Here is a 25,945-nt window from a genome sequence, read left to right as displayed (position 1 = left end):
TCAGATTGCCATGTAAATACATTTCTGTGGGTGCAGAAGTCCTTTTCATGATAGCCAATCCAAATGCTGCATGGAAATTTGATCAAAGGTCCTTAATAGTGTGTTTTTCTTCCTCCATGTGTTCAGATAAAGATTGCTTCATTGACAACAATCGCTGACATCTGATTCAATCAACAATAAACTGGCCGTTTGAAAAGTATGTTTTGAGAGCACATATCTTAAATACGCAAAGTAAAATACCAAACCCAATGAAGTTGGCACGTTGTGTAAATCGTAAATAAAAACAGAATACAATGATTTGCAGATCCTTTTCAACTTATATTCAATTGAATAAACTGCAAAGACAAAATATTTAATGTTCGAACTGAGAAACTTCATATTTTTTTGTGCAAATAATCATTAACTTAGAATTTAATGGCAGCAACACATTGCAAAAAAGTTGGCAGAGGGGCATTTTTACCACTGTGTTACATGGCCTTTCCTTTTAAAGTTAAGTTAAAAGTTAAAGTTAATGTACCACTGATAGTCACACACACTAAGTGTGGTGAAATTTGTCCTCTGCATTTGACCCATCCCCTTGTTCACACCCTGGGAGGTGAGGGGAGCAGTGAGCATCAGCTGTGGCCACGCCCGGGAATAATTTTGGTGATTTAACCCCCAATTCAAACGCTTGATGCTGAGTGCCAAGCAGGGAGTTAATGGGTCCCATTTTTATAGTCTTTGGTATGACTCGGCAGGGGTTTGAACTCACAACCTACCGATCTCAGGACAGACACTCTAACCACTAGGCCATTTTTGGGAACTTAAGAGACCCATTTTTGAATTCTTTCCATTCTTGCTTGATGTATAGCTTAAGTTGTTCAACAGTCCGGGGACTCCGTTGTGGTATTTTAGGCTTCATAATGCGCCACACATTTTCAATGGGAGACAGGTCTGGACTACAGGCAGGCCAGTCTAGTACCCTCAGTCTTTTACTATAAAGCCACACTAATGTAACACGTGGCTTGGCATTGTCTCGCTGAAATAAGCAGGGGTATGTCCATGACAACGTTGCTTGGAGGGCAACATATGTTGCTCCAAAACCTGTATGAACCTTTCAGCATTAATGGCGCCTAGAACAATTCGGATTGTTATTTTCCTCTTTGTTCCAGAGGACACGATGGCCACAGTTTCCAAAAACAATTTGAAATGTGGACTCGTCAGAACACTTTTTCACTTTGCTTCAGTCCACCTTAGATGAGCTCGGGCCCAGCGAAGCCGGCGGCGTTTCTGGATGTTGTTGATAAAAAGCTTTCGCTTTGCATAGTAGAGTTTTAACTTGCACTTACAGTTGTAGCGACGAACTGTAGTTACTAACAGTGGTTTTATGAAGTGTTCCTGAGCCCATGTGGTGACATCCTTTGTCGGTTTTTGATGCAGATCGAAGGTCACGGGCATTCAATGTTGGTTTTCAGCATTGCTGCTTACGTGCAGTGATTTCTCCAGATTCTCTGAACCTTTTGATGATATTACGGACCGTAAATTAATCCCTAAATTCCTTGCAATAGCTCATTGAGAAATGTTGTTCCTAAACTGTTCGACAATTTTATTACGCATTTGTTCACAAAGCAGTGACCCTCGCCCCATCCTTGTTTGTGAATGACTGAGCATTTCATGAAAGCTGCTTTTATACCCAATCATGGCACCCACCTGTTCCCAATTAGCCTGTTCACCTGTGGGATGTTCCAAATAAGTGTTTGATTAGCGTTCCTAAACTTTGTCAGTCATTTTTGCCACTTATGCCAGCTTTTTTGAAACATGTTGCAGACACCAAATTCCAAATGAGCTAATATTTGCAAAGAATAAAGTTTTCCAGTTCGAGCGTTAACTATCTTGTCTTTGCAGTCTATTCAATTGAATATAGGTTGATAAGGATTTGCAAATCATTGTATTCTGTTTTTATTTACCATTAACACAACGTGCCAACTTCACTGGTTTTGGGTTTTGTACAACAAGTTAGTTTATGAATGCTAAAATGAAATCACAATCATTAGTTGCCTGGTTTCTTTTTTGCATCTGATTAATAAATAATCAAAGTCAAAAATATGTACAAAAAGGAGTATTGTGCAGCATGTGATATCAATAATCAGTGGGCACAATTACTGTGCAGCTGCTCTTTTCTGAACCTGTTGAACTTTAGAGCTGTAGGTGGGGTCTTAAAGGTGGGGGGCACTGGAGTGGGGGATGTGGATATCATGAGAGTGAGAAACACTAGAAGAGTGAAAAAAAAGCTTTAAAAAAATGTTACACATCTTTTATATACAGTATATGATCCCCATACATAAAAGAGTAGAAAGGAAAATGCAAAGTCTGACTTTGAGAAGAGAGAGAGAGAGAGAGAGAGAGAGAGAGAGAGAGAGAGAGAGAGAGAGAGAGAGAGAGAGAGAGAGATGCATGGTTACTGCCTAGCAACAGTGATTATCAGACACTTCTAAGTTGTACTTCACCCATGGGTGGAAATATTGTAAAGTGGTGGGCGTACGGAGTGGGGGGCTTCAAGACAACATTAAGAAGTCATAGAGTAACAAAAAAAAATAGTGAGCATGTGCAACAAAACAATTCTGTGCTACCTTAAGTTATGCATCGCTTTGTGACTAAAATGGAAAGTCTGGCGGGAAATCAATTGGTCACTACATTAGATACACCTGCACCTGCCTTTACAATGGCAAAAAAACTATGTTTGTTTTTTAAGTTGATTATCCTGGATGCAGAGTGCATTTATGGTGTAACGCTGCACTACAGCAAACACAGATCTATGTCACTGCACCACAACCGCAATATTAAACATGTCAGACAACACTGTCATTAAAACTATTTTATAGGTTATGCATGAATATGGCCGATGTTGTAACAGTGAATACATACAGTAAATATAATTGTAATGCATAAAAATGTACCTCATATGACAGCCGATGTATTTGACTATTATATATTATTTACATATATACATATATACAAATTATAGAATGTGGTTTAATATATATATATATATATATATATATATATATATATATATATTTATTCAGTAAAGGCCAAAAGTTTGGACATACCTTCTCTTTCAATGCGTTTTCTTTATTTTTATGACTATTTACATTGTCACTGAAGGCATCAAAACTACATAACTACATGAGGAGTTATGTACTTAACAAAAAAAGGTGAAATAACTGAAAACATGTTTTATATTCTAGTTTCTTCAAAATTGTCACCCTTTGCTCGGATTACTGCTTTGCACACTCTTAGCATTCTCTCGATGAGCTTCAAGCACACCTTCCATCCATCCATTTTCTACCGCTTGTCCCTTTCGGGGTTTCAAGCACAAATGTGAAGTGAAAACCATTTCAGGTGATTACCTCTTGAAGCTCATCGAGAGAATGGGCATTGAAATGAGAAGGTGTGTCCAAACTTTTGGCCTGTACTGTACCTTAAAAATTTACATTTTAATACATGTGGTTGGTATCATTACTGGTATCGGGCGATCTCACTTAAGGATCATTGTATCCGAATCGTCAGCATTAAACCCTGATCAAAACATCCCTAACAAATTTATTTAGTAAGAAAATATAAAGTGCCTTATTGATTATTGCAGGAAGGCGCTGGCGTGGAGGGCACTTAACGGCAGAGGTGGGTAGTAACGCGCTACATTTACTCCGTTACATCTACTTGAGTAACTTTTGGGATAAATTGTACTTCTAAGAGTAGTTTTAATGCAACATACTTTTACTTTTACTTGAGTATATTTATAGAGAAGAAACGCTACTTTTACTCCGCTACTTTTATCTACATTCAGCTCGCTACTCGCTACTAATTTTTATCGATCTGTTAATGCACGCTTTGTTTGTTTTGGTCTGTCAGACAGACCTTCATAGTGCTTGCGTTTCAACAAATACAGTCACTGGTGACGTTCACTCCGTTCCACCAATCAGATGCAGTCACTGGTGACGTTGGACCAATCAAACAGAGCCAGGGGTCACATGACCTGACTTAAACAAGTTGAAAAACTTATTGGGGTGTTACCATTTAGTGGTCAATTGTACGGAATATGTACTGTACTGTGCAATCTACTAATACAAGTTTCAATCAATCAAAAGTGTGAAGGAAAAAAGACCATTTTTTATTTCAACCGTACACCCCGTCAAAAGCCTAAAGACTGACTGCACAGTTCCTGTCTTCACAATAAAAGTGCCGCTCCATCGCGCCTGCGCTTTCAAAATAAGAGTCTCCGAAAGCCTGCGCAAACAAGCTAGCAAGCTACGGAGTTTGCCGCCAATGTATTTCTTGTAAAGTGTATAAAAACGAATATGGAAGCTGGACATATAAGATGCCAAAAACCAACCACTTTCATGTGGTATTAGACAGAAGGAGGAACTTTTTTTCTCCTCCATTTGAAAACGTGGACGTTTGTCATCACTACTGTCTGATTCCAATCAATGCAAGTCATCAGAATCAGGTAATACACCAACTTATATTCTTGTCTTCATGAAAGAAAGGAATCTATATGTGTTAAACATGCATGTATATTCATTAAAACACTATTAACATGTAAACAAAAACGGCAAAAAAATAAATATAAATTATATACTGTATATATCAATGTATGTATATATATATATATATATATATATATATATATATATGATATGTGTGTGTATGTTACTCATCAGTTACTCAGTACTTGAGTAGTTTTTTTACAACATACTTTTTACTTTTACTCAAGTAAATATTTGGGTCACTACTCCTTACTTTTACTTGAGTAATAAATCTCTAAAGTAACAGTACTCTTACTTGAGTACAATTTCTGGCTACTCTACCCACCTCTGCTTAACGGTATGTCAAGAGTGTGGCGCTCGTATCTTCCCCAACACATAAAGCTTAGCCTACTCCATGCCACTGTGGAGTCTGTCCTCCTGTATGGCTGCGAAAGATGGACCCTGACACACACCCTGCAAAACTCCCTAGATGAGTGCTACACCAGAATGTTACGAGCAGTTCTGAATGTAGACCAGAACATCCACATCACCAACGAGGACCTATACGGGCAACTGCGGAGGCTCAGCAAGGAGGTTGCAGCTAGGAGGATGAGGCTGGCTGGCTACTGCCACAGACATCGGGGGCCCCCGCCGGCCAGCAGGCTGGTCCTATAGCAAACTAGGCCTGGGCACATTAAGGCCCTTTGAGCTTTTCAATCTTGCCCGCCGGAAATTCCAAAATATTTTTTTTAGATCTTTAAGATGGAAACTGTAGCTGCCATTATGATGTGCAGTGATGTTTTCAAATGACCGTAAGTCTTGAACTATACAAAGAATTTCAATGGTTGGAATCTGCGCTTTTGCATGATGTACTAGTTACTATGGTAATCTAAGTCACAGCAGCTCAGACGAGGCATCAAGCAGTGTGGGTGGGGAGCGTTTCCACAGAGAGCCTGAAAATGCGGGTGTCAGGGACAGACGCCTAAGGAGATTTTTACAACAAAGTTCTAAAGCTTAGTGATATATCAGATATATCGGATTGTAGGTGGGGTTTTTTTTACCCTTTGCATTCAATCAGACATTATTGTGAGGATTTGTATTAGTGTTCCTAAAAATCAGATATAGTGACCCCCAGACACATTTTTTTTCGCTAAATTTTGCCCTTCCGAGTCGAAATAATTGCTCAGGCCTGTCCTACAGGAACCGACGCATGGACATCAATCGAGAGGACGTCGCGCACTAACGTACGTGGACATTTTGAAGACGACTGAGAGAGAGATTATTTCCAGGCTTTAACGGCCTATATAAAATGATGTTTGGCCCCCAGATTTGGCAGCCGGGCCTGTGTTTGACACCTATGTTCTAATCTAATAGACACAAACACTAAATGTGATGTATGCAGCACTATGCACCGATTTGTATGATCAACTCTGGTCTGCCTTGGACAGGTGATAGCTGTCCCAACAATGACTTCAACAACAATTCAACACATGACAATAAACAATGGAGGCAATGCAGAATTCAGGCTGTTTATAACAGGAAGAGAACAAGCTTTGTTTGAGGAAAAAGTGGCTTTTGTTCACTTCCAATTCCATTCCTGGTGTCACAAGGAAGTGACAGTTCTCCCTCACCCAATCAGTGGACAGCAGTGTCTTAAAGGATTACTGAAATGAATTTTTTTTATTTAAACTTGGATAGCACATTCATTCTATGTGTCATGCTTGATCATTTCGCGATATTGCCATATTTTTGCTGAATGGATTTAGTATAGAACAACGACGATAAAGTTCGCAACTTTTGGTCGCTGATAAAAAAAAGCCTTGCCTGTACCGGAAGTAGCGTGACGTCACAAGTTGAAAGTCTCCTCACATTTCCCCATTGTTTACACCAGCAGCGAGAGCGATTGGGACCGAGAAAGCGACGATTACCCCATTAATTTGAGCCAGGATGAAAGATTTGTGGATGAGGAACGTGAGAGTGAAGTATTAGAGTGCAGTGCAGGACGCATCTTTTTTCGCTCTGACCGTAACTTAGGTACAAGGGCTCATTGGATTCCACACTCTCTCCTTTTTCTATTGTGGATCACGGATTTGTATTTTAAACCACCTCGGATACTATATCCTCTTGAAAATGAGAGTCGAGAACGCGAAATGGACATTCACAGTGACTTTTATCTCCACGACAATACATCGGTGAAGCACTTTAGCTACGGAGCTAACGTGATAGCATCGGGCTTAACTGCAGATAGAAACAAAAGAAATAAACCCCTGACTGGAAGGATAGACAGAAAATCAACAATACTATTAAACCATGGACCTGTAACTACACCGTTAATGCTTTCCAGCCTGGCGAAGCTTAACAATGCTGTTGCTAACGCCGCCATTGAATCTAACTTAGCTACGGACCTTGACAGAGCTATGATAAAAACATTAGCTCTCCACCTACACCAACCCTCATCTGCTCATCAACACCGAAGCTCACCTGCGTTCCAGCGATCGACAGAGCGACGAAGGACTTCACCCGATCATCGATGCGGTCGGCGGCTAGCGTCGGATAGCGCGTCTGCTATCCAAGTCAAAGTCCTCCTGGTTGTGTTGCTGTAGCCAGACGCTAATACACCGATCGCATCTACAGCTTTCTTCTTTGCAGTCTCCATTGTTCATTAAACAAATTGCAAAAGATTCACCAACACAGATGTCCAGAATACTGTGGAATTTTGCGATGAAAACTGAGCTTTTTGTATTGGATACAATGGCGTCCCAATACTTCCGTTTCAACCATCGACGTCACGCGCATACGTCATCATACCTAGACGTTTTAAACCGGAAGTTTTGCAGGAAATTTAAAATTGCACTTTATAAGTTAACCCGGCCGTATTGGCATGTGTTGCAATGTTAAGATTTCATCATTGATATATAAACTATCAGACTGCGTGGTCGGTAGTAGTGGGTTTCAGTAGGCCTTTAAGCTCCACCCTTTGGACACCGTACACTGCGCAGGGTAACTGCCAATATTGAAACAATATTTTGATATCAGTCATAACTGCAGTAATGCCGTATCCTTCCACGCCCCTTAAAAGTTCACGCACCCCCGTGACATAACAGCACTTATCAAGAACAAAGCTCACACATGGGGCCTCTATGTAGGTTTATCTGTGGCGAACACCAGTCTCTTGACACGGCCGGCGAACGATCGTGTGTGGGGTCAGTGCCGTTTGACAGCTGGGAGTGTTTCAAAGTGTCCCATGCCGATCGGCAGGAGGGAGGGGGGTTAGTTGAGCAGCTGGCTAAACAGAAGAAAAGGGACAGAGCAGAGAGGCCCACATGAGTGTACATCCTTCAGTATCATTTTTCACATCTGAAGCCAGAGTGGGTGTATGTCCTTTTTACAGAACATCCCCTTTATCACACCCAGCCCATGCCATAGCCGGACCGACAACGCTCTGGGGTCTAATGTTTCAGACAACCCAAATGTGAGGCGAGAAGGATTACACACACGTGTAATGATATATTCTCATTTCTCAGGCTCAGTCCAATTAAGGAGGACCCTGAGGAGGGCTTTGACTCAATTAGAATGGCTCTCCACATGAACCACTTTGGATGCTTCGCCACCTTTTGTACACGTTCCTTTCAGTGGGCGCGAGGCGCTTGTGAAACAGAGCGGGCAGATCGTGTGGTGGAAACCGCAAAACAACGGGAACCACATCGGTCTGCGACATTCCTCAGAGTGGGATACAGGTCACACTTCCAGTCTCCTGTGTCTAGGGAGGAGCCATGTTTTTTGGAATGATGTCCAACACAACTAGGCCAAAGGTCATGTTACTTGTACTTAATAAAAGTTAACCTATTATGCAAAATATACTTTTTAGATGTTTACAATTAATCGATTAATTTGATTAGGAAAAAGCTTCAATTTATATTATGTTGCTTCGATTAATCGTTAAATGAGTGTAACTAAAAATTTATGAAATCCGAACAGCATGGAGTATCGGGAACTTTAAAGAGTGCACATTAAGTGGTGGTGTGTGCATGTCGTGATCCTAATGTTGATCTATGCACACATGGTAAAAGTGCAACTTAAATCTTGATTGTTCATTTATTTATTTTTAAAAAGAATAAAGGTTATGGCAAGCAGAAACATCATTGTTCATTTTAACTACAGTACAGGCCAAAAGTTTGGACACACCTTCTCATTCATTGCATTTTCTTTATTTTCATGACTATTTACATTGTGGATTGTCACTGAAGGCATCAAAACTATGAATGAACACATGTGGAGTTATGTACCGAACAAAAAGAGGTGAAATAACTGAAAACATGTTTTATATTCTAGTTTCTTCAAAATAGCCACCCTTTGCTCCGATTACTGCTTTGCACACTCTTGGCATTCTCTCAAGCATACCTATGAAGTGAAAACCATTTCAGGTGACTACCTCTTGAAGCTCATCGAGAGAATGCCAAGAGTGTGCAGTGTAAAGAAAACACATTGAATGAGAAGGTGTGTCAAAACTTTAGGCCTGTACTGTATTTTCCCTAAAATATTCATTGAGGCTAGAAACTGTGTTTTACCCCATTGCTCAATTAATCTAACAAACTAATCAATAAATTACTTGATTGCTAAAGTAATCAATAGCTGCGACACTATTTAACAGTAATGCGTTTTCATAGAGTTTGTTTGTTGTCATTGTTCTCTGCGCTTTTGGGGTGAAAGGCACTTACTGTCGGTCGATTTTGAAGTTTTGAATTTTCATGACGTGATAAAGGAATTACCCAGCGAAGAGAGGCATCCAGAACTGTGTGCAAAATCCTGTCTCCAACTTTGTAACAACATGAATAAGTCATAAAAGATTGAAATCATCAAAGGTCACCTTTAAAAAAAAAAATTCTGGCTCTGTGTTATGAGCGCTTTTTGTTGACATCACAGACTATTTCAACTCAAGTGACAGGGGCAGTTTAGGTCAAAGGTCAAAGTGGCTTACATGTTCTCTCCCTAAATACTATATATTGTCTCGCTTCTAGGAATGATTGTCCTAAATCTGAGTGCGCGTACCTAATTACATAAAGGTCTTACGGCTCAGTGCAAGGTTCTTCACTGTCAGTGCGCCTATTTTAAACCACTTTCAGGAAGGTCCTACAACAGTGGGTTTAAGTCTAAGAGACTGAGGGCAACGAGAAAACGGAGCCCTGTAACAAAGGAAACGGTGGAGTACGATATATCAGCAACAAAATCAACAAACGATATTTAATTTGTTTATTTGTGTACTCTCTATCCTCAAATGTTAAACCGATGAGTAACAAGCAGTAGTTACGGTGACCGATACGGTATCTTAGCAATAGCACAAACTAGGCCTGGGCGATATATTGATTTTATCGATATATTTTGTTGCATCCATCCATCTATTTGCTAGCACTTGTCCCGCTCGGAGGGCGCGGGGAGTGCTGGAGCCTATCCCAGCTGGGAAGACTTAAACATTTTAAAAACAATCTCCTCGAGCCCCTTAGGAGCTTCCAGAGCTTGCGCCCCCTTCTCTTACTTCCTTAGCGGCACACATAGCAAAACATGGCTAATGCTAACGAGAGCGAGATGTTTGCTCGAAAAAAAGAAAAGTGTTGTCAGTACTTTGGTTTAGCGGCAACAGGCATGGAACAAGTGACTGCAGGGTGCAAAGTTTGTTTCAAAAAGGTATTAGCACAACCAACATATTCCAGCATCTGAAATATAAGTGTGGAAATACAAGTCTTACCGAGGCGAACAAGAGACAAAAACAAACAAACTACGAGCTAAAAATCACCTAACTCTGGTGGAATTATTTACACAAGGTATGTAGGATGAGAAAAAAGCACAATGCATAGACACCGCCAAGATGTGTGAATGAAAAAGGATGTTTTTTTTTTAATTTACTTCCTGAAACAAACTATAGTCCTCTCAACAACTTCATTATTTATTTGGACACAATGTATAATACTCCATTTTTATTTACAGAAGTATGTTATTCAAGACAGAACTTTGACGGTTGCACTTTATCGACCTCAATGTTAGAGATTGTTTATTTGCATGCAATGTGCAAAAAGAAAAAACTAATTAGAGTAAGATGCAGTGTATGCAGTGTCATTTCAAACTACTAGTTTTCTAATTAAATTAAATAAAAACTTGTTTTGAATCATCTCTGTCATTTGTATTCAATGGTTTCTTCAAAAAGTAGGGGGAAAAAAGAAAATCGGGGACTTTATTTTTAGGCCATATCGTCCGGGCCTAATAGAAAGTATTGAAAACATACCATGACCAGCCCAAGATGGAAGTAGCAGAGATCAAATTACTCCTTGTCACCTCTCAGCACATCACAATAATCCTGTCCTTGACAACCAGGGATTATTGTCCCATCGCTTGGATAGAATTTATGTCAATTTGAATAAAAGTCTGCAGTAGCTCAGGCAAAAAGTCATATTGCTGTACATAGACTATGTCGATGTAATATTATTGTATCAAAGCATGGCACACTGACAAAGCTTAACCTATTGTTACTCTAGCAATCTACAAGGTTAATGTAGGTTGCTTCTCTTTCTTCCCCTCCATTTTTCTGCATTCTTTCGTATCTCAAGTTATCATTACGTATATGTATTGTTGCATTTGAACAACTGTATTGTTGATAATAAAGGTAAAGTATTGGTATTTTTCATTATCAATAGCGCTATTTCTGTTGGTATTTGTATTGCTCCATTTGTAGTGTAATAATGCTCATTGTCATTTCTGTATTATTTTTTATTTTCGCTAACTGCTTATTTGCTATCACTTTTACCATCATATTTGTACATGTCGTATTTGCTGATGTTGCTCTATTGTTATTGTTGTTGTTGTTGTTGTGTTTGCTGTTGTTGTTTTTGTCTTTCTGTCTAATCCCCCTTTTGGCCCCACAATTTCCACCTCTGTCTTCTTTTTTTTCTCTTTCTATCGCCTCCTGCTCCGGCCCGGCTGCACCAAATGATAATAAAAATACATTTAATAAAGTCAAATACAAATAAGGCAACAAGAGAAGTATCCTACACTTCTCTTTTGTAAAGTAAATCTGAACAGCTGATATGGGCATCTACATCAACTATATGATTTGCCTGAGAAGCTGGACAGGACAAAAAATAAAATAAAAAATAAATAAATTATTGTATCAAAGCAGGAGCATGGCCGTAACTAACATTGAGGACACAGAGGTCATGTCCTCTGTATTTTTTTTAGGTGACAAAAAGAAGATATGATTGACACAAAATGTACTTTGTGCGTGCTGTACTGTACCGTGCCTGTACAGCACCATGCGATCATCTTCTCACAATATACGATCTTTGGTCAGGCACTGCCGGCTGCAACTTCAGCAACGTAACACAATGACATCCACTCTTACTATGAACATCATCTGATCCCAAATTGGCTGTCAACATAATATTAACGTCAAATTAAACTGACCTAACCAATGTTTTTTTTTTGTTTTTTTATTTTATCTCCTTCATTGATGTGCATTTTTGATCAATAGACAATTAAACTCTAACAACAAAACACATATTTTCACACCTATGCTTGAGAAGGAACATGATGAAGAAAATCTTATATTTCCTGCCCCCTTCAACATAATAAGTAGTTGGTTTCATCTGAATAAAATTGATGTGAAACGCTGTCGGGAAAATACCGTTGTCATGTCAGCCAGGTTCTGCTCACAGAGATCAAACTTAGCTGCGCATGTCAAATGTGAATTATTGAATGACAAGGCCCTTCATACGTATGAAATTTTACCCCAAACGTACTTCTGGCCCTCTGTCACTAATAATATGAAAACTTTCTCAAACCAGTTGCTAATCAGAAGGTTGTGGGTTCAATCCCCGGTCATTGTTGAAACGACGGAAATGTTTTAATAATGTTAAAATTGTTTAATATGCAAAACTTCGGCATATTAATAAAAAAGTGAACGGTTACAAAATCATGCTGATTGTCAAAAATACTGTGAAAATCTGCTGTACGGTATGTGTATGTGGGCCCTATTTTTAGGAACACTAATACAACACCTCACAATAATGTCTGATTGAAAGCTAAAAACGTTATGACACACCGCCTTAAAAAACAGAATGGAATTTTACATTTGTTTTATCTGAATGAGACACCCAGAATGTACATGAAGATAAACAATGTGAGATTTACAATATTAACTATGAACGATATAACACTGAATATTGACAACATATGAACATCACACCCCTTCTCCGTTGACATATTTTACAATGAAGCGAAACGCAACAAAAATGCAACAAACACAGCAAAATAAATATACATTCTGATATATCTGATATATCACTAAGCTTTAGAATTTTGTTGTAAAAATCTCCTTTCGCGTCTGTCCCTGACACCCCCATTTCAGGCTGGCCACTCTGGAAACACTGTGGAAACGCTCCCCACCCACACTGCTTGGTGCCTCATCTGAGCTGCTGTTACTTACATTACCATAGTAACTAGTGCATAATGCAAAAGCGCAGATTCCAACCATTGAAATACTTTGTATAGTTCAAGACTTGCGGTCATTTGAAAACATCACTGCACATCATGATGGCAGCTACAGTTTCGATCTTAAAGATCTAAAAAAATTATTTGGGAATGTCCGGCGGGCCAGACCCCCGGGCCTTAATTTGCCCAGGTCTGTGTTAGATAATATAACACGTGATAGTTCTACCTCAACTGAAAGCGATTGTTATTCTGGAAATGCATTGTGTTGCTCAAGGTAATATTTATATGGTGCTGGGATACACATGATTCAGCCTTTCAAAGTTCCTCTTGGACCACCAATTTTGTCAAATCCAAGTTATGGGACTGAGCAGAAGGTCATATTGTTCACCATATACACAGTAAACAAACAGACTTTAAAAAGGACTTTAAACTTTAAAGGACACGTGATTCACTTTACTTAGCAAAGCTGTGGAGCCAATGGTCACACCATATCAGTGGTATGACCATTGGCTTCGCTCCAATAGTTGTGGGATTCAACCGCAGGTTCCTCACACTTCAGCCTGTCCCAATGTTCACGTTGCTTGCGCATGATCATAAGGATCCTTGTCACATGGCGTGCGCCTGTGCGTGTGGGAGTATATGTGTACTCTTGGCCAGTGTTGACACTTGCCTTACTTACAGTGTGTCACGGATAGCTGAACCCAATTGTGACCACACAGTCCAAACACAGGCAGAAATGCTAAGTCATCAGTTCCTGTTGCCGTGTCACATCCTATTTTTCTCTACTAGGGAGACAGGAATATGTGGCAATGCACACAAGGTAGATCACATGTTGGCTAGGGGCTGGTCGTGTTTGTGCAGCCTTGTTCTATTATGTGGCAATTATTTTAAAAATGTATTTCCTACTTAATATAAAAAGGTGATACATAAATGTATCTCATAATATTGGATCTAGTGCTTGCCCCGTGTTACTGCTCCAGGTGACTTCCTGCCAACTGTCATTCAAACAACACAGTGGGCTTGATTGTCATATGGCGTTTTTTCACTGGGATTTTCTCCCTTGCAATGAGAGGTCATGACCAGAACCAAGAACATGACATAAACTTACTCTATATAACTTTATGGGAGTGAGTCTTTAGTGTAGGGATGTCCCGATCCAGGTTTTTGCACTTCCGATCCGATACCAATATTGTTTTTGCATTTCCGATCCGATACCGATACTGACTGATACCGATACTGACCGATACTGGCCTATCCGAGCATGTATTCAAGTTTAAAGTTATTTAGCCTACTTAGTTGTCAGAATCATGTTGAAAAGGGTTTTAGTACTCTTGATAACAACTAGCCAGCTGAATTAGGGGAGTTTGAATAATACACAATGGTTGGTAACAAGAAGCTGACCTGTTTATTCAAGGATAAACACAAAATAGACAAAATTATACATGACAAACAGAAATGGCGTCATTGAACTAGGGCTGGGCGATATGGCCTTTTTTTTAATATTGCGATATTTTAAGGCCATATTGCGATACACAATATATATCTCGATATTTTGCCTTAGCTTTGAATGAACACTTGATGCATATAAACACAGCAGTATGATGATTCTATGTGTTTTGATTGATTGATTGAAATGCACCCATTTGCAGGAAATGTATTCTTGATTTTCAAAATGTTCTTTCAAGGCTTGCATGTCTACATTAAAACATTCTTCTTCATACTGCATTAATATATGCTACTTTTAAACTTTCATGCAGAGAAGGAAATCACAACTAAATAGATCACTAATTTTTTCATACGGTGTTGATGTGGAAATTTTGATGGTGTGGAGTCTGGATGTGTGGCACCGAATGGAGATCGTCTCGACAGACGTCACAATATTTGAACAATGATGACGAAAACTGTTTTCTCTGTCGTGTCCGTGTGTCGAAAATTGTTATGCGCTTATTTTTTATTTGATTTTGTACGTGGCATAGATTTGCCGTGCGCAGAGGACGCTTGAGCAGGCGCGCACCTTAGCGGCTGCGCTAGCATCACAGCTAACGTTAGCCATGCTGCTACCTCGTTTTCTGCTGGGAGAGGACGTATACGTATGTGACGTATGACGTGCCAGTATGTGACGTGTGTAAGAAGGTGCGCTCGCTGTCTGTGAGAGGGAGACCCAGGAAAGAGTAAGAAGAGCCTGTCGTGTAATGCCAGCAGCTAAAAGCAACTGTGTGAGAATTGTGGATGTGTTGAAGGTGTGCTGGAAAATGCGGAACGGAAATTACGGAGCAGCAGAAAAGGGGAATGTATTATTTAAATAGGTGCGATGGAAAACACGGACCGGAGTTTTTTTTTTAAACTGGATCTGGATCGGCATTTTCCCATTCCTTGCCGATACGCAATTTTTGGCAAATATCGGCAGCCGATCCGATCCAAATATCGGATCGGGACACCCCTACTTTAGTGTACCTTTTCCTGCTGCCTTTCTGTTCACAGACATTCAAATAGCACAGTGGACATGACTGGAATATGCCACTGTTGTGTTTTGGACAACAACTGATTGTGCCCTAGAAATTCCGCAATGGGGTTAATGTCATTCGTCCTCCTGTTCATGCTTTCTTCCTACCCGCTGTCAATCCAAAAACAATTATACATTTGCCAAGTAGCAAGAGAGCTTACTGCAGCATGAACGTGACAAACTTATTTTATAATACTTTTTGTGGTCATGCCCGTAGTGTTCCAGTTAAATTCATGCCCACCGATTGATATGCCAATTTTCTCTCACTGGCACCAAATTTTTGGCTAAGAACAAGAGGCTGTCCAAACAAGTGACATACTGTAAGAGGGATCAAAACTCTTGTCAAACATCTCATTTTCTTGGAAGATGCCTTTAGTGTTCCTTTCTGCCCACTGACTGGCACATGGCATCATTTTGTCACTGAGATTTCTCACACCAAATGATAGACAACGATAACTGACAAACTCGTCATTGATAATTTTGGATTAGTGCACTTAATATTCCTGTTTCTGCGGACTTGCTAAACCACTGACTGCCGTATGCCATTTTTTTGACTTGGCTTTAGCACAACAAATAAAAGTGCTCCACAAATTCTGCCCAACAACAAGAGGCCGTGCAAACATGTGACAGGAACAATAATCTATGCAATTCAGTCAATTTGTAACTGTACTTGCTAGAATGTGTGAAGTTTCACAATGAATGTAGAATATTTGATGTTGTAAAGTGATTTCCCTGGTATATAGGCTACAAAGGTAATTTGTGCCACATCATTTTGTCCATAAACACAATAATTTCCTGGTGATCACATTGTTATTGTTAGGTAGACATGCGTGTGATCTTTTACTAACCATTCAGGTATAGCAGCATCAACATGACTTTCTAGGGGTGTATGCAAAGGCAACATAAATACAGTATGAGCAGATGGAGGTGACAACAGCATGAGAGGATCAGCCAAGCTTTAAATATATATATACAGTATATAAATAAAGTAAGGACTTAAGTTTGTCTCCCAGCAAGATATTTTACGACTTAGCCACTTCCTGCAATAGTCTGGCCAGATGATTAAATCAACCATCCTTCACTTTCTTACTAGATTGCTGCACTTTGCTGTGTTTAAATCAGACATCATGAGAGATAAGCAGATGGGCTGTTGGCACCATGATGGACAGGAGCCCAGGCTACCATTAGTGAAGAGATGCTTCAAAGGCTGGCATCACAACAGACCGTGTATGCTGATAAGCCTACAAAACTCTTCTAAAGGGAAAGACTCTGCAAATGAACACAAGTTGCTTTTCCATTATCTACCAGGAGCTGCAAGTTAATCAAATTGGACTATTCTGTATTGATTCCCTGTGTGGGGCAAGTGTTGAATATTTGATTATCTAATCATGTTCATTTTAAAGATAAAGTTTAAACTTCCTATGCAGATTGCATGTAGATACAAGCATGGGCTCGCCAATCAAAAATGTAAACATGATGTGGAAAATGGCCCAGAAAGAACCCGGGATGAATATGTTTGGTTTGGGCTTCTACAATAGGGAGGGAGAGGCATGATGTTTGGGCAGGAGCTGCATTATTCCAGAGCGTGCGTACTAATGACCTTTTGCCCTAAATCAAAAGGCTCCTATCTATTATACCCACTGGTGTGCCACCGGCAAATTCCACTAGACCAGGGGTCGGCAACCTTTACCAGTCAAAGAGCCATTTTGACCAGTTTCACAAATTAAAGATAACAATGGGAGCCACAAAAAATTTTGGGAAATTTAAAATGAAATAACACTGCATAATAAGTTGGTTTTTTTTGCTTTGTTCTATGTATAAACCAGGGGTCTCAGACACGCTGCCCATACCTTAATATGGAATTTGAATGCTGGTGCGGCACGCGGGTTTTAATTGAATGGTGCTTATCAGTGTCATGCGCGCCGTGATGGTACAGCATATAGCACCCACTACAATCAGCGTGCCTGATCAGCCACACCTTGTATGGGGCTTCTGCTTGTAAGCGTCATGCGTGCCGTGATGTTACAGCATATAGCACCCACCACAACCAGCGTGCCTGATCAGCCACACCTTGTCTGAGGCTTTCGCTTGCTCACGTAGGTGACAGCAAGGCATACTTGGTCAACAACCACACAGGTTACACTGACAGTGTCGGTATAAAAAAAAACAACTTTAACACTCTTACTAATAATGCGCCACACTGTGAACCCACACCAAACAAGAATGACAAACACATTTCGGGAGAACATCTGCACCGTAATACAACATAAACACAACAGGACAAATACCCAAAATCCCATGCAGCCCTAAATCTTCCGGGCTACATTATACACCCCCGCTACCAAACCCCGCCCACCTCAACGGACGCACAGAGGGGGGGGGGGGGGGGTTTATTCTGTTATGTTTATGTTGTGTTAAGGTGCAGATGTTCTCTCGAAATGTGTTTGTCATTCTTGTTTGGTTTTGGTTCAAAGCGTGGTGCATTATTAGTAAGAGTGTTAAAGTTGTTTTATATGGTCACCGTCAGTGTAACCTGTGTGGCTGTTGACCAAGTATGCCTTGCTGTCACTTGCGTGTGCAAGCAGAAGATGCATATATCAAAAGGCTGGGCTGGCACGCTGTTAATACAGATAGTAGAGGGTGCTAAATACTGTACCATCATGGTACGGCCTTATTATTATTGTAAGGGTGAAAATCGGAGAATATCAATCCTGAGAGTTTTCTGCAAGAGGCACTGAAATCCGGAAGTCTCCCGGGAAAATCGGGGGGGTCGGCAAGTAAGTTGCTGAGCTGCATCAGAGTGATCAAAGAGCCGCAGGTTGCCGACCCCTGCACTAGACTTATCAATATGTGCTTGTGCACAAGTGTCAAACTCAAAGTCCGCAAAAGCTTTGAAATATTACACATAAGACACACACCGTAGGAGGACATGCTAACCACTAAGCTAGAGCTCTTGGTCGTAAACAAAGTTGGGCGGATGGATACAAATATCGACAGTAAAAATACCAAGTATAGAAATATATGGTCAAACTATAGTGGTTAGATCAACATTTTTCCAATTTCAAAAAGACAGAAGAGCTTTAAGGACTGAATCTTTAATAGTAAAGAGTACATTTGTAGTATCGCCCAAAACTAATGTTAAGTATCCAAACAACAGAAGACCAAGTGTTTATTACTTTTTAAAATAAGTATATATATGTTACAACAAAGTTTTAAAAAAATAAGTATATATGTTACAACAAAGCGGGCTGCACGGTGGCAGAGGGGTTAGTGCATGTGCCTCACAATACGAAGGTCCTGAGTAGTCCTGAGTTCAATCCCGGGCTCGGGATCTTTCTGTGTGGAGTTTGTGTGTTCTCCCCGTGACTGCGTGGGTTCCCTCCGGGTACTCCGGCTTCCTCCCACCTCCAAAGACATGCACTTGGGGATAGGTTGATTGGCAACACTAAATTGGCCCTCGTGTGTGAATGTGAGTGTGAATGTTGTCTGTCTATCTATATTGGCCCTGCGATGAGGTGGCAACTTGTTCAGGGTGTACCCCGCCTTCCGCCCGAATGCAGCTGACATAGGTTCCAGCACCCCCCGCAAGCCCAAAAGGGACAAGCGGTAGAAAATGGATGGATGGATTACAACAAAGTGTAACCAGATAAGCCTGGCCTATTAATCGATTTTACTGATAAATTCAAGTTTGTTATAAAAAAATGTTATCCGTAGCTTTCACCCTCCCTGTCATTGCCTTAGTGAAGATTCAGACAAACACACACACAGACAGCTACAACATGGCTACTGCTAACGTGAACAAGAGCGAGAAAGCAAAGAATACCGTATTTTTCTGAGTATAAGTCGCACCGGCCGAAAATGCATAATAAAGAAAAAAAAAAAAACATATATAAGTCGCACTGGAGTATAAGTCGCATTTTTGGGGGAAATTGATTTGATAAAACCCAACACCAAGAATAGACATTTGAAAATGAGCTAAACAATATTATTTGATATTTTACGGTAATGTGTAAATAGTTTCACTATGAAACTATGAAAAAAAACTGCGACTTATAGTCCGAAAAATACGGTAGTAAAGTCAGTGGTTTGGATTTGTGACAATAGGGGTGGGACAAGTGACTGCACGCTGCAAAGTTTATTTATAAAAGACAGCAGCACAACAATATTCAAGCATCTGAAAAATAGGCATTCAGCCAAGTGGGGGAAATGTAACAGGAAGACAAACAAGACCGTAACGACGAACAAACGAATTCCCGCTAAAAAGCAGCTTACTGAGGCGGAATCGTTTACTTAAAGTAACTAAAGCAGTCGCTTTGCACGTTGCTAAAGATGTGGCACCGAAAAAGTGGAAAAGCCTGTGTTTGCACCTACTAAAACTAAAGAACCCTCTCAATGTTGGAGTTTATTATTTATTTGCATATAATGTATAATGCTACATTTTTGTGAAGAGAAGTATTTAATGAAAAAAATATTTAATTTGCACTTTATTGATCTCAATACCGCAGTTTCTTTATTGGCATGTAAAGTGCAATGTTACATTTTTGTTTCCAGAAGTATTGTACACAGGACAGAAGTTCTGCCTCCCAGAGCAGGCTCTTAATTTTAGTTTGTTGACAATTATTCTACAGGGTTTCCCCTACATGTATTTTATCAATACCTTTCAACACCTTAAAAAAAAATTTTTTCACATGAAAACAAATTTAAGTAATATATCGTATGAATGTATAGTCTATATTTTATGCACGGTTGGCCATAATTAGCCTGAAAAACATCTCAAATATCAAAAATGTTCCTGTATGCTTTATTTTGTAAAAACATGCATCTGAATCACCTGTCAGCATAAGCACTACAGCTGGTCGCGCACGCGATTGACCCTGGAACAGAGTTGGAACTTGGCGAAAGTGTGAGGACGGGAAAAATTGAATTTCAAGTTAATTCAAGCAATTCTTGTTCAAGCCTGTAAAAACTATCCTAATTTTGACATTACAAATGACAGTAACGTCTCTCTTTACGTCGTGTGCGTTTTGAACTTCCGTTTGTACATCTCTGTGTGGGAGACACCCTATGCGTGCGTGGGTTTTCTCCAGGTACTCTGGCTTCCTCCCACATTCCGAAAATGTACATGTTAGGTTAAATGGAGACACTAAATTCTCTACAGGTATGAATGTGAGTGTAAAAGACTGTCTATTTGTGCCCTGCAATTGGCCCTGTGAATTTTCGTCAGCTTCTCAATGAGCTGGTCTATTATAGTTAGCATTAAGCTAACCGTATTACAGCCAATCTTCATCCTGAATAATCTTATTGCTTTTTTTCAGTTCATTCAAAACTGTTTAACGTGATTCCTCCATGTATGTGCACGTCATATGTAAATTAATGTTTGTTCTTTTGTTTGCTTAGTTTTACCATGACTTCATTGTGGAGAATATCTATAAACCGCCTCAAGTTATCTTTTTCCATCTTTAATTCAAAACACGACATAGTTGGCAAACTAAATTCCAACAGTCAGGGAGGGCATAGTAAAGTGTAGCCAGTGTTACATTTTACGATGAACAGCAACAATAAAGAAATAGGGCAAAACAGTATAAGAACAAATATAGGTTAATTAATACCAATAACACAGATTTGTTTTTAAATATATCTATTACATTTGTTTAGAAATGAAAAATATAAAATAAATGCATCATTACAGATTAAATTAATCATGACGTCATACTTACGGTCATACTGGCCATGTCTTCAAACCCCGATACATACAGTATATATATATATATATATATATATATATATATATATATATATATATATATATATATATATATATACACACACACACATATGTGTGTGTGTGTGTGTATGTATATACACACACATACATACATATACACATACATACATATACACATACATAAATATATATACATATATATAGGCAATTTGGGGGAAACCCAGACTCTATTCTAAGTGCAATTTATATTTGTTCTAAAAAGTACAACTTTTACTAACTTCATTAAAATTTTAATTTTGCTAGGAGAAAAATTCAGTGTATGTTCCTGCCATGTATCCCTGTAAATTGTGGCCTTGTTTGTCTCCTTTCCAACTACTAGTTTTTGTATCAAATACCAGCAGAGATGGTTATTGAAATATTTGTCATGTTTATTTATTGGTTTCTGTAAGAAGTAGGAGGGAAAAAATCGTAATAATTCGTAAATCGAGATTAGAGCTGGGCAGAAATAAATGTATATTTGAGACAATACCTTCACATACCACTATCTTTTGATGTGCTTTTGTTATGGCTAGGGCTGCAACTAACGATTAATTTGATAATCGATTAATCTGTCGATTATTACTTCGATTAATAATCGGATAAAAGAGAAACTACGTTTCTATCCTTTCTAGTATTTTATTGAAAAAAAACAGCATACTGGCACCATACTTATTTTGATTATTGTTTCTTAGCTGTTTATACATGTTGCAGTTTATGAATAAAGGTTTATAAAAAAAATACAAAAAAACATTTAAAAACAAAAAAATATTGCCTCTGCACATGCACATAGCATAGATCCAACGAATCGATGACTAAATTAATCGCCAACTATTTTTATAATCGTTATGGCCATTTGCTCGTCTATGCGCCTAATGGGCAATGCACAGGGCAATCTCTTTGGCTCAACCCGCCTCTTGCGTATTTACATAGGCTTTTCTTACACACAATGATGCAACACAACAAACATTTCAAAAGAATATGGCGGCTCCAATGATGCAATGCTTTTTTCACCGACTGCATTTGGCTACTGGTGAGCGATTGCAGCTTTATTTAAACGTACACCAATTTGCTCGAGAAGCTATCTCTCTCCATGTAGGGACTTTATCACTAATTTCATCCGTTTATGTTGTTCAGTTCTGTTATCTACTTAGCACAGCAGCTAGCAATAGCTCTTCTCTGCTGCTTGCTCGGAGAAGAGTAGCTTTAAACTGAATAGCCAGCAGTCTTCACTGCAGTCACAGGAGTGAGGCTATAAACCTAACGTTAATGAACAAAGTTAACGAAAACTGCTTTGACATAGTAACGGCTAACTATTTACTTCAGAATAAGCAACACACTACATAGAACAAAAATAATCTGAGAACTCTCGACACTGATTATCTAGCCATAGAACACTTACGCAACTTTGAACACTTTGCATTTGAAGATATCGGTGTATATTGTATATCGCCATTTGGCCTAAAAGTGCCGGGATATCAGTTTTGGTCTGTATCGTCCAACCTTAATCGAGATTTTATTTTAAGGCCATATACCCAGGCCTATAACCAGAACTTAACAGTATATTATCAAGTCGATTAAGTATACCGTATTTTTCGGACTATTAGGCGCACTTAAAATCCTTTCATTTTCTCAAAAATCGGCAGTGTGCCTAATGTACAGAATACTTCTGGTTGTGCTTATCGATCTCGAAGCAATTTTATTTGGTATATAGTGTAACGATAAGTGTGACCAGTAGATGGTAGTCACACATAAGAGATATGTGAAGACGCCAGTAAACAACACCAAAACTTTGAATGTTCCATTGAAAATAAAGAATGTTACACTCGGCACTCAAAAATCTGTCAAAATGTTTTAGTTTGACTTTGAAGCCACACCCCTTGATGGATTGTCGGCCCATTACGGCTATCGTAGTCAGGGATACAAGTATTACTATGGTGTGTGTATAAGGACCGCAAAATGGCACCCATTAGCAGACATATTATCTGGCGTTTTGTTTCACAATATTATGCAAAACCAACTTTTCTTACCTTCTGATACCTGCTGATGTGTATTTAAGATCTGCATAAGTCCTGAAATTTTGCACAATTCCGCCACTGTAGTCCGTGGCGATACCGTAGTCGATAAGCTTCTTCTTTTTCTCTATCTTCTTGTTATGGGGCATTCACCCTATGCTGTTGCCATTTCTAATATAAAATAGCGTAAAGTTCTATCTTATATCTCGCTATGGAAGCGCTAAAAACTACCAGTGTAGTGAGTTTACATAATTCACCCACGGAACATTAGTTATTAGAGAGTTCCGTTCGGACGGTTTTTCACGGGACACATTTCCGGCGTTGTTGCACTAGTGAGCCACGGATGAGAAGATGCTGCTCCGTTGTTGATTTAAGTAAAGTCTGAATGTCATTAAAACAGTTAGCTCCATCTTTTGACACTTCTTCCACTCCCGTCCTTGCACGCTATACCGCTACAACAAAGATGACGGGGAGAAGACGCTGTCGAAGGTGAGCCACGTAAATAAGACCGCCCACAAAACGGCGCATCCTGAAGCGACTGTCAGAAAGCGACTTGAAGATGGTCTGTAAAACATCTATGCAACATTTTGACCAAAGAACCACCATCACATGTTATGTAGACCACAAGGAAGTGTTTTACATTTAGAAAAAAAATCATAATATGACCTCGGTGAGCCTTTTGTATGAAAAAAGACCTGAATAGACCCGCTCATCGGCAGTGCGCCTTATAGTCCGGTGCGCCCTACGGTCCAGAAAATACGGTGGTATTGAGAAAATAACAACTTGAAATGACGTGATAGGTTACTACATACAAATTAGGAGCATTTGCAAATGGTTCTGTTTTCATTTACATGCCGATATATTGTGATATACAGTATATGGTTATCGTAGGGGGCTGCATTATATATAGCAATATACATTTTAGTTTATATCGCCCATCACTAATCTACATTTGAACAGTGTTATTGTAAATGAGTCACAGTTACAAGCTACCATGTGTCTTTAACACCCCATGCAGCTATAATGCTTATATATAAAGTGAGAAATGTAGGTTGAATATTAGAAATAGTGACTGGAGTACAAAGGAGGGTGTGATGGCACCAAGGGACCAAAACATGTGGAAAGTGGGAGGGTTACAAGCTGTGGAACAAGGCTCGGGGATCCCTTTGTGCCTGTTGAAATTGCCAAATGAATGCGCGTCTTACCTTGGTGACCACATTCTGTACGAGCCCCGTGTGCAGCTCAAAGGTCCACGCGTGGCACATGCACTGTTTGTCACCCGTGTCGTTGTGGCTGCCGGTCGCCCTCTCGCTCGCATTCTGGGCCACCCCTGACGCCCAGGAGCGGGCCCACGTCCCGTTGCTGCCCGGTGTGCTGGTGCTCGCGGCGGCTGTAGTAGTAGCCGCGGCGGTGGTGTTGGCGAGGGGCAGGATGCATGTGTTGTTGGGCTGAGCGAGCAGGAAATTGTCCGAGTTCTGACTGAATCCGATGAAGAGCGCCGGGATCCATGTCAGCACAATCAGCTGTTTCTGGTACTTCCCGAAGCCGCCGAGGAAGGGCAGAACCGAGCCGTCGACGCGCGTCAGGGGCACCGGCGGCGACGTGCTATCGGGGGACACGAAGCCGTTCTCCGGTTGATGGTCGTCGGTGTCGAGCTGCACCACGTCCATCGCGGTTCCGCCGGTGGATGCCTCCTCGGTTGTGTTCGGGAAGGAGGGGTTGCAGTGCGCGCCCCCTCCTCCTCCTCCTCGTCGTCCTCCTCCTCCTCCTCGTCCTGCGCCTCTCCCCCCCACCCTGTCGGCTCCACAATGCGTCAATGCGTGGAGCTCCAGCGGGGAGCCTCGCCAAGTGGACTGGAAACGAGACGCACCCCTTTTACTGTCGGGAAGCACTTCCTCCCCTGTCCGTGTCTGCATGCGGCAGCGGGCACGCCGACGCTCACACTGCGGCTCACCGACTATATCACGACCTCCCCACAGTCGCCCGGTTCTTCCCGTTGGCGCCGGCGGACGGAGCGAGCCCAGTTCCCGGAAGTGAGAGGCAGGTAACACACCTGCAAGTAAAGTGGCCTGGAGAGGCGGACTCACCCAACATGGCCGCAAGGACTTCCTCCTTGCGGCTATTCAAAGAAAAACGCGGGAACTCTGTCTTTCTTTTATTGTTGTTTAACTCGCAGAACAACGGCGTAGTTGGCTTCATATAGAGGTAGGCGGGGGCGTGGTCAATATGACGTCATACAATTAGCATAATCCGTAATGATGCATATATATTTTTAAAAAGGTTAAACAAGTTATACATACTTTTAAAAACAAATCTGTATTATTTATTAGTATTAACATACGATTTTTCTGTATGTTGTTTTACTATCATTTTAAATTGTTGAGAATTGTCCAAGTTTCAGTGCAATCCTTTTAGTGACGTTTGCTTTATTAAAACCACTAGCAATAAACATATAATCTTTTTCTGGTGTTATTGGAGACTGTACTGGTGTTTAGAGTCTTTACATCTTGCTTTGTGCTGCTGCTTTAGTCTTTCTCTCCTTGAAAGCCCTGCCTGTCCTCATAATATTTAAATATTGCACATTTTTTACATCGCTGTCCAGGGGTATATCTCAGATATGATAGAGCAGTGTTTTTCAACCTTTTTTGAGCCAAGGCACATTTTTTGCGTTGAAAAAATGCGG

General features: G+C 40.2%; 1 protein-coding gene across 3 annotated transcripts in view; it reads right to left on the bottom strand.

Moving 5' to 3' along the window:
* Positions 1-25,945, bottom strand: part of LOC133618806 (solute carrier family 22 member 23-like) — a 134,423-nt gene that overhangs the window by 84,154 nt on the left and 24,324 nt on the right. The window contains exon 1 of one of the 3 annotated variants that reach the window (XM_061979536.2): positions 24,468-25,458. The exons of 1 other annotated variant lie outside the window; for it this stretch is intronic. In XM_061979536.2, coding sequence (XP_061835520.1) covers positions 24,468-25,178 — 711 coding nt within the window. In that variant the 5' untranslated portion in view covers positions 25,179-25,458. Of the gene's footprint in view, positions 1-9,223; positions 9,245-24,467; positions 25,459-25,945 lie in introns of those variants that run through there. One more of the 3 variants, XM_061979537.2, reaches the window with a different exon arrangement.

The sequence above is a fragment of the Nerophis lumbriciformis genome, linkage group LG19 (genome assembly GCF_033978685.3).
Source record: "Nerophis lumbriciformis linkage group LG19, RoL_Nlum_v2.1, whole genome shotgun sequence".
Lineage (NCBI taxonomy): Eukaryota > Metazoa > Chordata > Actinopteri > Syngnathiformes > Syngnathidae > Nerophis > Nerophis lumbriciformis.
This window is presented reverse-complemented; position numbering and strand designations above follow the sequence as displayed.